Source organism: Lemur catta, chromosome 17 (assembly GCF_020740605.2).
Source record: "Lemur catta isolate mLemCat1 chromosome 17, mLemCat1.pri, whole genome shotgun sequence".
Classification (NCBI taxonomy): Eukaryota; Metazoa; Chordata; class Mammalia; order Primates; family Lemuridae; genus Lemur; species Lemur catta.
Window position 1 is genome coordinate 9,898,058 of NC_059144.1, and position 17,871 is coordinate 9,915,928.

Here is a 17,871-nt window from a genome sequence, read left to right on the forward strand (position 1 = left end):
CTGTATAGAATTAGCATTTGATAATACTAGCTGTTTATAACAAAGGGTATTTCAAGTATTGAATATATATAAGATACAGAAGGATTTGGGAGCCTGAAAGTACAGAGAGTTTCTCTTCTACCCCCAGTGACAGCTGGAATGGTAAAAACAATGTCTGTACTTCCTGGGACTTGGCCTATCAAAGAGGCTTTAGTTTTATTTAATAAGAAAACTGAGCTTAGAGAAGAGTTAAAACTGAGGAGATGGAACCAGCAATTTTTTTTTTTTTTTTTTTTGAGACAGAGTCTTGCTCTGTTTCCTGGGCTAGAGTGCTGTGGCGTCATAGCTCACAACAACCTCAAACTCCTGGGCTTGGAGCAGTCCTCCTGCCTCAGCCTCCCCAGTAGCTGGGACTACAGGGGCGCACCACAATGCCTGGCTGATTTTCCATTTTTAGTAGAGAAGGGCTCTTGCTCTTACACAGGCTCATCTCAAACTTCTGGCCTCAAGCGATCCTCCCGCCTCAGCCTCCCAGAGTGCTAGGATTACAGGCATGAGCTGTGCCCGGCCTAGCATATCTTTTAAATATAGACTTTGTATTATGAATTGATAGCCAGAGATTGATTTTTAGAGCTTAATCAGTGGCTAAAAAAAAGTATTCCTTGCCTCACCAGAATAAAGAGACCCTTTCAACTTTTTTCCCATAGCATATTTTTAATTCTGAATATTAACTGAAGGAGACAAGACACAACAATTTAAAGATACAGCACCTCTAATGAATAGTTAAATGTATTGTTTATCCTACAGGGATAAAGTGACCAAAACAAACTGGGAGGCTTGAGACTCATGAAAACACCAAAAAGTCAAATTGCAAATGAAGTCCTAGTACTTACAGCTGGTTTCTATCTAGTATTAGGTATTTTGCTCACCCGAGAATGGATACTCCCCAGAGTCTGTTGAGGCTTCTCTATGATTGATGATGATCCGCAGAGAATCAAACATAGAAATCACGAAAGTCCATAATTCTAAGGTTTTTAATGAATAGTTTCTGTGAATTCTCCCATGAAACTCCCCTGATCTTAGTTGGCGATGAGTAAATTTTATAAACCTGTGATTTTGACAGTGATCAACTAAGCAAACTAGTGAAAAAAGTAATTTCAAATTGAGTCAATTTTACTGTGAACTATTGTTCATTATTGGATGGTGGGTGAGGAAAGAATATAAAATACATGGCCTAGACCAATGCTGTCCATAGAGCTTTCTATAATGATGGAAATATATCTACTGTCCAATAAGGTAACCACTAGCCACCAATGGCTATTGAGCACTTTAATATGACCAGTTTGCCTGGAGAACTGAATTTTTAATTTTATAGCTACCTCTGGCTATTGATTACTGTGTTGGGCAGCACAGCTCAACAATCATATAGGACTATCTTAATTACTTTTATAGGAATGAAGAATATCAGAATTATTTCTCAATCTGCACATTTTTTTTATTTCTATGGAGGGAAAGGATAACAAAGTTTTATGAACTGTTATTATGTCTATAAGTAAGTTTTTTAAAGAAAGGATTTCAGAAAACAAGGCAGACAGTAACACAATTACTAATTTCCAAATAATTCAAATGGAATCAAACTTTGATTGTAAGTTTGGCCAAATCAGTGCTAAACAGCCTCTTAAAGAACATCATTATTCACCTGATTAATTTGCTTGTCACTAGTCAAATAAGTTGTTTTCAATCTTAATTATTTTTAATTATAAAAGTAATACATGTTCAGTATAACAAATTCAAATAATCTCCAGGTACATAAACTACAATGGGGACATCTACCACATTGTACCTACCAAAAATCCCATTCCCAAAGAAAATTACTGTTACAAATTTAGAGTATATTTCTTGACTTTTTTCTTTGTCTAAGGACATTTAAAAACCGAAAGACTTGGGGTTTTAAATGATGGCTCTGAATCCCCTGTAGGCATAAACAGTGTGGGAAATCACATTTCTGCAGCAAACTCAGGTTCTGCAACCAAGTGTGAATTCACTGGAAATTATTTGAAGTAATACTTAAGGATCATAGCCAAAAAATTTTGGGAAATGAAAAAGGGTTTTGTTTTGTTTTGTTTTTTTTGGCTACGCAAGGTGGCTCACGCCTGTAATCCCAACACTTTGGTTGGGAAGCTGGGGCAGTAGGATTGCTTGAGGCCAGGAGTTTGAGATCAGCAGGGGCAATAGCAAGACTCGATTTCTACAAAAAATTTAAAAAATTAGCCAGGCATTTTGGTGCCCGCCTGTAGTCCCAGCTACTCAGGAGGCTGTGGTGGGAGGATTGCTCAATCCTAGGAATTTGAGGCTACGGTGAGCCATGATCACACCACTGCACTCTAGCCTGGGCAACAGAGTGAGACCCTGTCTCTTAAAAAATGGAAAAAGAAAAAAGGTTTTTTTTGAGGGAGGATGATCAGAGGAAGAGTCATGGAATGTTGCATGAAAGAGCCTCTTTAAAGGAGAAGTTAAAGGTTGAACTCTATGGAACAATATGTAAAGTATTGAAAGGTTATTTTAAAAAATACTTAAGATTTTGTAACAAAATCTAAATTGTTCCCATGATTTCATTCTTTGACATTGTGTTCATTTTTGTTTTCTTAGTATTTTCACAGACTTTATAGACACTACTCTAAAACCCCCTGGCTAAGTAAATGCTTATAGCCAAGGTTACAAATGGAGGGCCTGGATTTTTGTTTGTCTTAACAATTTTTATAAATTTTTTTATTTACATTGTTGTTGCCGACTAACATATCCATATGTATATGGATTGGATATAATTCATGTAATACATATGGATTGTATATACATACATATATATTCCCAAAATTTAAAAAAAAACACTGTATGAAGATTTTTTCCCATAAAAAAATCAGAAAATTGGCAACACCTTGCCCCATTTCCACATGGCAGCAATTCAGACAGGGCACAAGCTTTCCACATGGCCCTGATCCCACCACTCTTGTCTTATACAAATCTAGTCTGTTGTGCTCATACTATATGTGTGTGTGTGTGTATGTGGGCCAAGTGCAGCAGCTCACACCTGTAATCCTAACACTCTAGAGGCTGAGGCGGGAGGATTGCTTGAGGTCGGGAGTTCGAGACCAGCTCTGAGCAACAATGAGACTCCGTCTCTACTCAAAATAGAAAAAAATCAGCTGAGCATGTTGGCATGTGCCTGTAGTCCCAGCTTCTTGGGAGGCTGAGGCAGTAGGATTGCTTCAGCCCAGGAATTAGAGTTTGCAGTGAGCTACGATGATGCCACTGCACTCTACCAAGGGTGACAAAGTAAGAGTCTGTCTCAACAAAAAGAATAAGAAAAAAAAAATGTATGTGTATATGTATATATGTGTGTATATATGTGTATGTTGTATGTGTATATGTGTGTGTGTATCTGTGTGTATGCTGTGCTTCTTCCCACCTGACTCAGCAGACCGCTGACTCAGCATCCTTACATATCAGTCTTTCTCCACATTTGAAGAACAGGGGGTGGGGGGGCAGGGGGGTAGGTATCAAAGGTGAAAGCCCTAGTCTAGGTTTAATATCCTGAGCCAACTTGAAACAGCAGCAGTTTTGAGCTCTATGCCAACACTCTGGACCTTTAGTCATGTTTTCTTTCCCCAATAAAATAGAAAGTTTTATTTCAAAGAGGAAAACAGTGAAATACCTACAACAACATGAAGCCTATTTAGTTTTATTCTGGAATAGGAATCAGGAAACCTGGGTTCTGTTTCCAACTTAATTCACTTCAGATAGAGAAGGGTGGTAAAGCTTATATCCCTTAGCAAATGGGGAAAATACTGCTGTAGTTCATAGCAATTTGGGGAGATTTAGATTCTGTGGAAAATGGAAATGCTATTTGTAATTTAGATTGAATGTTAAAACTTGTGTTTGTTTTTCAGGCACTTTTGGAACTTAACTAGATGTTTTATGTATCTAGTAATCATCTGATAATGGATATTGTTACTTTATCCCTATATTGGGATACAAAATAGCAATCATCCTACGCTGGTACTTTGAGCAAAGACTTTACCACATTAATTAGTTCATGAAACTCTGTGTTCTGAAAGTGACCACGGTCAGTGAATTTGTACAATTTGGCTTCCAACCTATCAGCCACTTCTTGCTGTTCCTTCCAAGGAAGGAAAGGGTCATCAGTGGAGCCAAACTGCACAATCTGAGGGCAGTTAGCCTTGATCTTCTCCCACTGCCAGGGGCGGTTGAAGTATCCTATGGGGGGAAAAAATAACCTATCAGTGCTTAAGGATAATCTCCATTCTAGATATTTTAAAATATCTAGTGGGGACCCTTGCAGAGACACCAAGGATCAGGGCCTAAGTGTGAGACAGGAGCACTTCTTTTGTTTTCATATCTGTGGGGCTTAATACCATAGCTACTCTCTGGGAGGCTGAGGCGGGTGGATCGCTCAAGGTCATGAGTTCAAGACCAGCCTGAGCAAGAGCGAGACCCCCATCTCTACTAAAAAAATAGAAAGAAATTATCTGGCCAACTAAAATATATATAGAAAAAATTAGCTGGGCATGGTGGCACATGCCTGTAGTCCCAGCTACCCGGGAGGCTGAGGCAGTAGGATCGCTGAAGCCCAGGAATTTGAGGTTGCTGTGAGCTAGGCTGACGCCAGGGCACTCACTCTAGCCTGGGCAACAAAGCCAGACTCTGTCTCCAAAAAAAAAAAAAAAAAAAAACCATAGCTACTTGTGAAGAGGGAGCATATGACTCAAATAAAACCAGGCCTGTAGGGTTCAATTCTGTATTATGAGTCAGAAAAAGGTCTACCACCTCTCAAAGCACCTTACTTACATCCAAAGATGGATGGTAAATCTTTCTCATATGCTATTAGATTTTTCAGCCTATCTGAACGACAGTACCGTTTTATAGCCTGAGCAGACAGCCCCATGTCTAGGGAATGGCATCTCTGGGGTTTCTGTCTTCATACTTACCACTTGCACGCTCATTTTCATCCCCCAAGTCTGATGTGTATGCAGACACTAACACAATAGCATATACCCGATGTGTTTCTGCATACCTAGAGAGAGAAAAATAATGTCAGCTGATATGTAATGTTACATCTGATCTCTAAAAGTCAATAAACCACTTGAAAACTCATTTTGATGTAGCCTACAGAAAGCATGTGCTATATACTGTTGAGGTCAATATGAAAAATAGCAAGGAAACTGCAGAACTACAACCCCAACCTTGGCTACCTGATGAGCTCCTACTCATTTTTCAAGGTAGTGCAAAGCTCTTCCACAATCCTTTCTTAATAAACAAAAAAAAGTATAATTATTCTCTTTCATGTGTGCATTCATCCACCTTTAGTATGCATCAGTGCTACTTGGTTAACATGCAGATTCCCAGGCTCAGCCCCAGAGCATCTACCTGATTCAGAGGGCTGTGAATGAGGCCCAGGAATCTGCATTTTAAGGCATGCTACCTCCTCTATCTAACCCAGGTGACTCCAATGCAGGTGGTCTGTGAACCACATTCTAAGAAATACCGCATGGCTGGGCGCGGTGGCTCATGCCTGTAATCCTAGCACTCTGGGAGGCCGAGGCAGGTAGATCGCTCAACATCAGGAGTTCAAGACCAGCCTGAGCAAGAGCGAGACCCCCGTCTCTACTAAAAAAATAGAAAGAAATTATCTGGCCAACTAAAATATATATAGAAAAAAAATTAGCCGGGCATGGTGGCACATGCCTGTAGTCCCAGCTACCCGGGAGGCTGAGGCAGTAGGATTGCTGAAGCCCAGGAGTTTGAGGTTGCTGTGAGCTAGGCTGATGCCAGGGCACTCACTCTAGCCTGGGCAACAAAGCGAGACTCTGTCCCCCCCAAAAAAAAAATACTGCACAATACCAAAAATGTACCTCTATTTCCACACACTTACACAATACATTGCATGATTCATTTGTGCTGCATTACATCTCCCTCAGTAAATCGTCAGTCCCTTAAGGGCAGGCATGAGTCTTACTGATCTTTTTGTCCTGGTGCTTAGTACAGTCCCCAACAAGTAGACACCCAGCTAACTATTTACAGACAGTAGCCTCCCCTCAGCAAAGACTAGGCTAAGGAAAGTCATGGAGCAATAATAGTTTCAAGAGGACTTTGTGCCTGGAAAGATTTGGGTTAGTGTTTTGTTTTTGGGTCTGCACTTTTTTTCAGCAACCATTTATTTTGAAAAATATCAAACCTACAGAAAAGTTGAAAGAACAAAAGGAATCTAGATTCTTTAGGTTTGCCACATTTCTCCCTTACTTTAGCATGTATCTCCTAAGAACAAGGCCGTACCCTTATATAATTACAGTACTCTTATCACATCCAATAAATTTAACACCGATACAGTAATACATCTGTATTTATTTTTCTCCAGTTGTACCAAAAATGTCCTTTAAAAGTGTTTTAAAATTCTGGTCAAGGATCGTGCATTACATTTGGTTTTCATGACTCTTTAGTCACTTTTAAATCTTTCTATTAAATGACACTGACATGAAGAGTTTAGGCCAGTTGTCATATATACTATTCCCTACACTGGATCGCTTGTTTCCTCACAAATAGACTGAAGATACACATTTCTGGCAAGGACACTACATAGGCAATGTTGTGTCATTCCCAGTCCATCACATCACAGGACGTGTGAGGCCAGTCTGTCCCATTATTGTAAGATTAAGTTTGATCACTTGCTTAGGGTGGTATCTCCCAGATCTTTCCATTGTAAAGGCACAATTTCCCTTTTGTGATAAATAATCTGTAGGGTGGTTGGTCCTCTGTGATGTGTCAGTTTCCTGTTCCCCTACAACCTTAACCAGATGGTTTTGGCATCCACTTTTCTCCTTGCTTCCCTTAACTTTAGAAGTCAATTCTTAGAAGGTTGCTAATAATCCTGCAGTAAGTTCAAGGGTCTTTAAAAGAAGGTGCATCTTTACTAGCCAGTGGCTTGAGAAAAATTCAGCTGGCCTTGAGTTGAGACAGATTTCAGCAATAAAGGGATCTCGTCATTTTCCAGATAACCCCTGGCAGCTTATAAATATCCCTTACACTATGACCGTACCATAATTTTGTAGCTCCATGCTGAAAAGCATTATTCTTCTCTTAGCTTTGATCAGTGTGGCTGAAAGGTTATGGAATTCGGCACGGTTCCCTGACATGCAATTCATTTGACATCCTGAGTGACAGCTTGGGACAAATAAAAACTATTATCCTTTGTCATTCAGCCTAGCAAATATGGAAGAAACCCAACCCTTATAGGCTTATTCAACCAGCTAAGTCCTGGGCTTTATAAGGATAAAGGAAGTTCTAGGGTCACTTACCAGGAAAATAAAAGTTAAAAAAAAAAAGGAAAAAAAAAGGATAAAGGAAGAGACGTGATGTTTTCACAGAAAGCATCAGGGTTGTGTCCATGAATCCTAAGGACTGGGGGTTGCAAGTGGGTAAGGGGGTAGGTAATAGCCCTCATCCTCCAACAAATACTTATTGAGCATCTAGGCTCTCTAGGCACTGGGGTATCAGCATCCCAGTGAACAAAGCCTCACCCTCACGGAGCTTGCATTCTATTGGCAGGAGACAGACAAAAAATAAACAGGATGTCAGATGGTGAAAAGTGCTATAGATAAAAAGATACATAGGAGATGGGAGCCAACAGGGCGAGGCTACTGTTTCATATGGAGTGATTAGAGAAGGCCTCACCAAAAGTGGACATTGGAGCAGAGACTTCAAGAGGCCATGTGGGTGTCTACGGATAGAGTGTCCCAGGTAGAAAGGTGAGAGTATAGGCAGGTGTGTCTACTTGGCATGTTCCAGGAAGTGCAATGAGGTCAGTAGACCTGGCTGGGAGCAGAGAAGGGGAGATGGTAGGGACAACATCAGAGCTAAGTGATGGAAATTTGCTGGGGTTTGGAGCCGCTTTTTCTTTCAAAGGATCACTGCATCCCAGTACGAGCAATAATCTTTTTCAATCCACTGGCAAAACTAGGAAGCTATTAGGACAGATTATGTTACCACTTTTAAGGTCAGCACTGTTCCTTCGGCAATAGAAACCTAAGATATAAACAAGGTATTTCCCAAGCAAGCATGGCTGTAGCCCATGAAGGGGGTGGCAGTTCAACAGGGATCCCACCTCATGGCCGCAATGGCCCCAGAGCTGTGGCCGATGATGACGGTCTTCTCATCACAATGCAGTTCCGTCTCCATGAAGGGTAGCCAGATGCTCTCTCGAGCTGTAACTGAGGTTCAGGGTAATGAAAAAGTCTGTCATTGGATAGAGACAGTCTCAATCTAATGCTGCCCCACCTTGCTAACAGATGGCTATTCAGTACTTCACAGCTTTTAAAACTGCAGGACCACAATGGGAAACGGGGCTGTTTTAATAGAGCCAAAGATTTATGTGTTGCTCTTTGAAAGACCCAAATCTGCAGTTTTGTTAAATAGTTTTACCTTTATGTTCTACCATGGTTTTGTATGGCAATCCTGAGGAGATAATAAAATATACCTCTGAAGCTTTAATGTAAACTTTCAAACTTTAAACAAAAAACCAACTCTTGACAACATTCTGTCTAAAATTCATGCACATTATATTCTTTCTTTCTAAAAAAAAGATTCTTGAGACAAGTCATGGGCACACCCAGAACAAAAGTGGCAACATTATGTCTTTAAATGTTAGGATTTCAAATGGATGCTATAAAGTTTGATCATATCTCTGCCTCAAATGTAACACCCACAAATTTTGCCTGAAAATACTTGTATACTTACAGAAGGGAAAATCAAGTTGCTGCAAAGTTGAAACTTAAATTTTACCGAACCCATGTGCTTTTCTTGATTCTTACCAGAGTTTTCCGTGTTTTTTTGGTTTATACCCTCCCCCCCAAGCTACTCGCCTTACTCATTCTTAAGTATATATTCATCTTTGGATTCTCCACTATGATATTCTCCTGCTCTCTACCACAAAAATGGTAAGATCAAAACCCAACAAGATGAGGCTATTTAAAAACAAGTTTAAAACTTACTTGGGTCAGGCATGTTTTTAGCCAAACACTGGAAACCAGGTATCTATGATATGAGGGGAGGAAAAAAAGCTATAATAAAGAGTTTAATTACAACTAAATACTTTGCCAATAAGAAATGAGACACCTGATATGATCTTTATCAATTGAATAAGCATTTGTTTACGAAACAAAGTAGGTTAAGTGATACCGGATTACATATGGATGTTTTATTTTTAATTTTAAAGACCTTTATTGGCTGGGTGTGGTGGCTTACACCTGTAATCCTAGCACTCTGGGAGGCTGAGGTGGGAGGATGCCTTGAGATCAGGAGTTCAAGACCTGACATAAACTCCATCTGTAATCTACAACCAGCTAGCTCTGCTGATTTCTATACAGAGAGACCTATATCTGCATTTGTACATCTATATTTATCTCTATGGCCTGTATTTACAGAGAAACATGAACAAATGTGTTCTACACAGAGTGGCCAAGAGCCAAGCAGATTCTGTACCAGGGAGTAGGTAAAACGTGGTACAGAAATGTGGTACAGAAATCTGGAGACCCCATCCTCTTGGAAGCACCAGCCCTGACCTTTTGGTTTGTAGCTCTAACCATGGTTTTCAGCCACAACTCTGAAATTCTACTCTAGAGACCTACTCTACAGGACAACAACCCAGGAAGCCAACTTGTCACCTGGTTATGGAACAGGGTTAAAAAATAAATAAATAAGATGTCTTTCACCGAACTGATGCTAAAAAAAACAAAAACAAAAAAATGAAGATTCACAAGACAACCTACAGTAGCCATTTTTATAAAGCTCACAAAGAAGCCAAATTGAACAATGTATTGTTTAAAGGATACATACATAGGTTTTAAAAGTACTTTAATTTTAAAAAGACAAGCAGATGAAAAACACAGATTTCAGAATGGCAGAGGGATGGGAATGGGGAGACATACAGGTTGTTTGGAAGATAATGCATTGGTAATGTTCTAGATTTTAGTTTGGGGATTCATTACGTTTCATAATTTACACACGTTACATCCTTTGCATATATTAAATATTACATATTTAATTTTTTTAAAAATCTGAAGCAAGAAGCAATGAAGATAGACGTATTAATAAAATTATCTGGGAAGTCCCAAATCCGAATCGACAGCGGATACCGGGAGGGGTGGAGGACTCGGTCTCTGTAGTTCTAAAAAGTGGTTCCTTTTATTCTAAGGACTGAACCCTAAGAGAAGTCTTCCAGGCAATTTTATCACCTAAAATTAAGACCCACCAGTTCCAGAGTTTGAGAGAGGACAGCAGGGGAGAAGAATGGAAACACACAAGGCTTTGCGGGAGTGGGGCGGACTCGCGTTCAAACTCCAGTCCTCCCTCCCCGCGCTCCAGGCTGACTTCCCGGAGCAGCCAGGCCCGGGGCTCTTACCTGCTCCAGCTTCTTCTTCACCCAGCCATACCAGCCGTGGGTGGCCACATCCCCGCCTCCGTTCCCGGGGACGATCACTGCCTTGCTAGGCGAAGCCATGAACGCAGAGCCGAGCCCCCGGCGGCAGCAGGTCCTGCGCGCTCCGAGCCACGCCTGCAGGGGCGGGGACCGCGCGGCCTGCTGGGACCTGTAGTTCTGGGACACAACGGCAGGACTCCTGGAGGAAGGCGGAGCTCAGGGGGCGACTAGGCCTTGCTTTCCTGTGCCAGGCTACGGCCCACGGGTTGGGGACTATAGCATTAGAGGTGTAGCTACATCTTCATAGAGGTGGGCGGAAGGGTGCATGTGCTGTTACACATAGGAACGCACAAGAAAGTGCCTCTTTTTCCTTGCTCCTCCGTGCACTTAGTCACTGTCGGTGGCAGGCGTGATTTAGCGCCTGGTGTTGTGAAACACTCCCCATCAGTGTATTTTCTGAGTAGATCAGTGATAGACTGCCCAACCACCACATTCTTTAGCAAGAACAAGACATACCCTTTCCTCTTGAACCTAGACTCAGAATTTTCTTTAAAAGGTCAATGTTATTGAACTTTAAATGTAAACGTACACATGTAAGAAGGAAGGAACTACTTATATACACAATACCATGGATGAATCACAAAATAATTATGTTGAAAGATGCCAGACCAAAAAGAGTATATACTCCATGATTCCATTTATATAAACCTCTAGAAAATACTAGGACACAAGGAAATTTTTGCGATGATATACATGTTCATTATCTCAGTTGTACATTTTAAATATATGCAACTTGTAAGGCTGGTGGCAGGCAACCCTCCCTTCCTTAATGAAAAAAAAGAAGAAGCCTCTCCTATTCCTCAGTACCCTCCCTAAAACTGCAACAAAGAAATTCCTCACTCTTCCTGCCAAAATCTTCCCACCAAAAAAATACCCCATCCCCCAGCCCAAAAAACATATATAAACCTACTCAGACTTCTGGGATGGGGTGACTTTTCCTGTCTCTCTCTCTCTCTCCACTCGAAAATCTCACCCTGGCCCCACTCTCGGGACCCATTATCCTCACTCAGAAGTGCTCCAATAAAGCCTCTTTACTTATCCCTTTCAACTCTGCTCTTCTTTCTTTCTCTGGCACCAGCCAATCCAAAAAACCTTACACAACTTATTACAGCTTACATCAGTTATATCTCAATAAAGGTGGTTTGTTGTGGTTGTTTTTTTTTTTGAGACACAGTGTCACTCTGTTGCCCAGGCTAGAGTACCATGGCGTCAGGCTAGCTCACAGCAACCTCCAACTCCTGAGCTCAAGTGATCCTCCTGCCTCAGCCTCCCTAGTAGCTGGGACTACAGGTGAGCACCACCACACCCAGCTAATTTTTTCTATTTTTAGTAGAGGTGGGGTCTGGCTCTTGTTCAGGCTGGTCTTGAACTCCTGATCTCAAGCCATCCTCCCACCTCAGCCTCCCAGAGTGCTAGGATTACAGGTGTAAGCCACCACACCCAGCAAATAAAGGTCTTTAAAATTAAAAATAAAACATGCAGAGACATTCCTATACCCAATGGGTTGTTTGCTCGGTGGGTTTTAGTTCAAGAAACATGATACTTCCTTAACAGGAACTGTGGGCTGAAAAAGGATCTATCTTTCCTTAAGATTCAGTTAGCTCTTCCTTCTAGAGGAAGAAAAAAAAGGCAATGGCATTAACTCTCACCTTTCTCATATTGTAGGTGCCAATAATGATTGCAGAGATTATAATTACACGTAAATCCACCTTGTTTTCTACTTTTTATCTATCGTATAAGCATTTTCTGAGCTTGTCATCATTATCACAAAAGAAATAGCTTTGGTTTCAAAACTTAAAAGTCAACATTTTTATGAATTTTTTAAAATCTTAAAATACACCTTTATATCTGATTCATCATTTGCTAATATTGAAAGAGCTGTTCTCAGGAACTTGCTGAGGCAGTTTCAGTCTTTCTAAAGGGTCCAGCCACCCTCCACTGAGGCCCTTCTTCTTAATAATCTTACTCTGCCTGAATTTTTCTTTTCAGGTCAGTATCTCTTTTGTAGGAAATTTGTATGTAACTCTTTAAACTCACTGTCCAAACCTAGTCTCCCCTTTTCTGTAGTTACTTTTCCTTTCTTCCACTCTTTTTGTTTGCTTATTGTTTGTTTGATTTTTGTTTTTACCATGTTGGGGAGAAGGAAGGTCAAAGGAAAGCTGCTTCAAAATCTTGACGGACACATGGGAGTTCACTGGGAAAGGAAGGGAAGTGAAGAGGTTTCTTGGCAGAGAGGAGGACATGAAAAAGGCACAGAGATAAGAAACAGCACATGTGGGCTGGGAAGGGTGGTGGTTCATGCTATAGGATTGAGGTCTGTAGATCATGGAGGCCCTCGAGTAGCACAAGGGGCCTCTACTTTATCCTGTGAGGAATGGGAAAACTATGTAGGGTTTTAAGTAAGAGAATGTCAGAGTCAGATTGTGATTTATAAAAATCTATCCAGCAATGTGATTTTTGGTTCTGGCAAAATTCGGGCAAAGAGATCATTTGAGAAGCTGTTGCAATACTCCAATGAGAGAGGAAGAGTGCCTGAACTTGAGAAATATTTAGAATAACAAATTGACAGGACCAAGTGATTCATTGTTAGCTTCAAGGCAGAGGGGTCAGATACAAGCAAGGGCCAATGATAACTCTCTAGTTTCTAGACGGCAGAACTGAGAAGAGAATGGTCTCTCCAAGTGAAATAGAGAGTATAAGGGGCAGAGGGTTAGTTGGGAGCTGGGGGAAAGATGAATTGAATTTAGGGCATGTTGAGAATGAGATGCCCAATATCCAGCGACATCTGCAGGACAGTTCTCCAGATGGCCTGGGACTGATCCAGTTCTCCTCCCTTTCTTGCTTGTAGTTCTAAAGACTAACTGTATAATGTTCTGAGAATATGTAAGGAGGAACTGGCCAGACTAGCCCAGGCTCTGTTAGCTGCTCTAAAAACAGGATGTCCTTCAGTGCTTTAGCTTGGCATGTCATGTTCCCCCAGGGTCTAAAACCCAGGGTAGGTTGCTTTCCAGGTCCCTCACCTGTGTGGTACAAATAGGCATGCATAGAAGAGACTCCACCTGCACTCTGCAGCTTTCTTGAGCCTTGAGGGACCAGCTTGTCATAAATCCTAGGCATCTGCCATCTGCTTCATTTAACTTGTGTATGTGAGTGTTTTCAACAGAAGTGCAGCCCAAGATTCAGTGGATGGAAGTGGTAACCAGTGCACAGTGAACCTACTCTGCAGCATCCAGCAGGTTGCTGGATATATTAATCTAGTTTTAGGTAGAGAAGTCTGAGCCAGAAATATAGAATTTAGAGTCAGGGTATAGATGATGATAATATGTCAGGAAAATTGTGAAATATTTTGAAACAGTCAAAAGACTTTACTGGGTGAATGTTCCATAGAATTCTGGGCATTTAAAAAAAGACCTCCCGGCCAGGCACAGTGGCTCATGCCTGTAATCCTAGCACTCTGGGAGGCCTAGGCGGGTGGATCACTCGAGGTCAGGAGTTCGAGACTAGCCTGAGCAACAGCGAGACCCCGTCTGTACTAAAAAAGTAGAAAGAAATTATCTGGCCAACTAAAAAAATATATATAGAAAAAAATTTAGCCAGGCATGGTGGCAAATGCCTGTAGTCCTGGCTACTTGGGAGCTGAGGCAGAAGGATTGCGTAAGCCCAGGAGTTTGAGGTTGCTGTGAGCTAGGCTGACACCATGGCACTCACTCTAGCCTGGGCAACAAAGCGAGACTCTGTCTCAAAAATAAAATAAAATAAAATAAAACAAAAAAAAAGACCTCTGGGGGTCATCTGATTGTAAGGAGTGTGTACCTTTGTCTTTGACTATTCTATTTTACAACTCTGTAGAGATAAGAATTAACTTACAGATAACTGATAGTAATGCAAATGTTTCCTGCACATAGCAATGTAAATTGTTCCTGTCCACAGCAATGCAAATGAATTTTGTGTGGTAGAAAATATAAGACTCTATAAATAAATCAAATTCTTCTTAGAATCATTTTGAACATTCCTATTGGTTGTAGGGATGAATTAATCAGTAATGAACGAGTTAAGTAAAATCTTTGGCACATGTTCACTTTATATTTTCATGAGGGACACAATTTTACCTTTTCAAAACACTTTAGCAGTTTTGGAGTTTTCACCAGCATCCCAATGGATTCAGTTGACAGAACCAGGTGTAAACCACATTACTAAACAACACCTCATCGGCTGATAAGCCCAGCCATGCTTATGCTTGGCCCCTAGACTCACTACCAAGTGGCAATAGTGGCTGGGCGCGGTGGCTCACGCCTGTAATCCCAGCACTCTGGGAGGCCTAGGCAGGAGAGATGGTTTGAGCTCAGGAGTTTGAGACCAGCCTGAGCAAGAGCGAGACCCCGTCTCTACTAAAAAGATAGAAAGAAATTATCTGGACAACTAAAAATATATATGGAAAAAATTAGCCGGGCATGGTGGCACATGCCTGTAGTTCCAGCTACTTGAGAGGCTGAGGCAGGAGGATCTCTTCAACCCAGGAATTTGAGGTTGCTGTGAGCTAGGCTGACGCCACAGCACTCTAAACAGGCAACAGAGTGAGACTCTGTCTCAAAAAAAAAAAAATAGTTTATAGAGATCTGTTCTTTCTTGAATAAGAGATGATGAAGAATCTGGTTTGTCAGTCTTTTTTTGTTTGTCCACTTTTTTTTCTACTTATGAGTTCCAATCAGTTAAGACTTCCATGCCCACTGGGAAGAATAGCTTTTTGTTGTTTGGTCAGTTGAATTTTTATGTTTCTGTGTTTATTTTTGACCTGTGGCCAAAGTTGTAGAACCAAAGCTATAGGCTCTCGGTGTCTTCATGGCTGTAATCAAGGAAGGCCTTTGCTTCTTGTTGTGAGAGTGTAAAATGTCTTACTACCTCTGTAGAATCTTAATACATTATATTATAACATCTCTTGAAGAAATTCTTTAGTTTATGGAAATAAGTACACACATATAAATCAAGTATTCCTAAAATTCCCAGAAAATGGCTAGGCACAGTGGCTCATACCTATAATACCGGCACTTTGGGAAGCCAAGGCAGGAGGATAGCCTAAGGCCAGGATTTCAAGGCCAGCCTGGGCACCATAGCAAGGCATTGTCTCTACAAAAAATTTTAAAATTAGTCCGGCTTGGTGGTGCACACCTGTAGCCCCAGCTACTCGGGAGGCTAAGACAGGAGGATCACTTGAGCCCAGGAGTTCAAGGCTGTAGTGAGCTATGACATGGGGGCAGAGTGAGATCCTGTCTCAAAAAAAAATCCCAGAAAATAAGTAAATTGAATATCTAAAACTTTAAATGTGCTAAATTTTAAAAAATCCTTCTTATAGAAATTGCTAATACAGAAAGAATCCAGGTTCAAACAACTAAGGCAAACTTTGGCAAATAATGCTATTTTAATTTTGTTTTACTATTTTAATTTCTGATTTAAAAAAGCCCAGCTACGTCTCTTCTCAGTGTTAACTGTAATGCATGTGTACATTTTATTTTTCTTGGGTTTGCTTCCTTACAGAGAGTAATTTGAACGTCCTAAACTTATACATGTTTACTAATCAGATAAGCTAGCATTAACATTACATGTTTAAGATCATGAAAAACGTAAAGTTGTTCAACAAAACTGAATCATTATTCTGACAAATTTCATATTAACAGTAATTGTTTCATAGTGCATTGACTATGATTTCTATGATCCACAGATAATTTAAAACTTTTTTTTTTTTGAGACAGAGTCTTGCTCTGTTGCCCGGGCTAGAGTGAGTGCCGTGGCGTCAGCCTAGCTCACAGCAACCTCAGACTCCTGGGCTCAGGCAATCCTCCTGCCTCAGCCTCCCGAGTAGCTGGGACTACAGGCATGCGCCACCATGTCCAGCTAATTTTTTCTATATATATTTTTAGCCGTCTATATAATTTCTTTCTATTTTTAGTAGAGACAGGGTCTCGCTCTTGCTCAGGCTGGTCTTGAACTCCTGAGCTCCAACAATCCGCCCGCCTCGGCCTCCCAGAGTGCTAGGCTTGCAGGCGGGAGCCACCGCGCCCGGCCAATAATTTAAAACTTTGTAGTAATTAAATTGAGCTAATTAATGGATACTTCTTGGATGCCGAAATATACTGTTTATATCGTTTTCCTTATTTTTATATGCAACAGCAAGATTATACCTCTGAGTCAGGATAATGAATGTGCTCATTTTTGCCACTTGTAAGAAAGTCGTGATGGCTGTGGAAAATTGTGTTCTATGCAGTTATATGCACTTTGTTAGTCTCCTAAAATGCTTGACTATTACAGTTCTCAATTGGTCATCTCCTTTTAGAAAGATGACAGGAATGGACACGCCGAGGACTGTGCGCTGTAAGAACTTCCGCTGAGAGCGCAAAACCAGTACAGCAAGCGGGCAGAAGACAACCTCGCAACTGGAGCAGCGTAACTCTACCTGCCGTACTTGAATCATCACTAGAGAATTGCTCCCGGCGACAACATGTGCGCATGTGTCCCCCTCCGCCCCGCCCCTTCGCTACTCTGACTCCTTCTTCCGGTCTGCTTCAGTTTCCTCCGGCTGGGCCCCTCGCTCTCCTGGAGGCACACGTCATCGTTCTCGCTTCCCGGTAACTAAGGCGATGAGAGGGACTTTCCGCTGAGACAAGTGGCGTCATATTATACCAGGGCTAACCCTTGAGGAGTGCTGGCTGCTTTTTAGGGGAACAGTGCGGCAGGCGCTGGGGTTTTCTGAAGCAGAAACGTTTAGGGATGAACTTGTGGAAACGTGTGTTCTGAGGAACTGTGGTTTTGAAGTGCGAGGCACCACCGTCTTGCCCTCTTCCAAGATGGTGGCGTGGCTTCTCTGAAGGTCTCGCTTCCGCTCGTCCGCTCTTTGATTGGTCAGTAGCCGGCGTCGTGGCCTGACGGGTGGGGCGCTGACCAATCGGCTGAGAGCTGAGCTGGACTTGGCTGTGGGAGTCGGAGCGCGGCTCTTTGGGTTGTGAGTGCCGACGGTTCTGGCCAGGTGAGCAGTTCTGGCCAGGTGAGCCGGGAACAGAGGTGACGGAGGGTCGAGACCAGGGCGTGAGTTTCTGCTGGGGACAAGGTAGGCTGCTCCTGGGATGAGGGTTCCTCCCGGCAGGCAGGGGAACCGGAGAGAATCGCTGACCCAGGAGCTTGCTTAGAGTTACGCGTCCAGGGCCAGGCCGAGTGGCTAGACCGGAGGATCGGTTTCTGGCTCCGGGTCCCTCAAAATCTCAGAGTGCACACAGCTAGAAGAACCCAACCCCCACTTTGTAGTTGAGATACTCAAGTCTCAGGTGAAATGACTTTTGTTTCATGACAGAGCT

The 17,871-nt window shown here is 41.8% G+C and overlaps 2 protein-coding genes across 4 annotated transcripts in view; one reads left to right on the forward strand and one right to left on the reverse strand.

Moving 5' to 3' along the window:
* Nucleotides 1–3,702: 3,702 nt before the first annotated feature.
* RBBP9 (RB binding protein 9, serine hydrolase) lies at nucleotides 3,703–10,621 on the reverse strand. Its single transcript, XM_045528234.1, has 5 exons — nucleotides 10,451–10,621; nucleotides 9,042–9,084; nucleotides 8,156–8,261; nucleotides 4,986–5,071; nucleotides 3,703–4,254 (listed from the first exon to the last, which is right to left on the reverse strand). Exons 1-5 carry the CDS (start codon nucleotides 10,547–10,549, stop codon nucleotides 4,028–4,030), a joined length of 561 nt encoding a protein of 186 aa, XP_045384190.1. The 5' UTR covers nucleotides 10,550–10,621; the 3' UTR covers nucleotides 3,703–4,027.
* Nucleotides 10,622–17,123: 6,502 nt separating this feature from the next.
* The window catches only part of SEC23B (SEC23 homolog B, COPII coat complex component), a 42,829-nt gene continuing 42,081 nt past the window's right edge, over nucleotides 17,124–17,871 (forward strand). The window contains exon 1 of one of the 3 annotated variants that reach the window (XM_045529435.1): nucleotides 17,124–17,546. The gene's annotated coding sequence lies outside the window, so the exon portion shown is untranslated. Of the gene's footprint in view, nucleotides 17,628–17,871 lie in introns of all 3 variants that reach the window. The other 2 variants (XM_045529436.1, XM_045529434.1) reach the window with 2 other exon arrangements.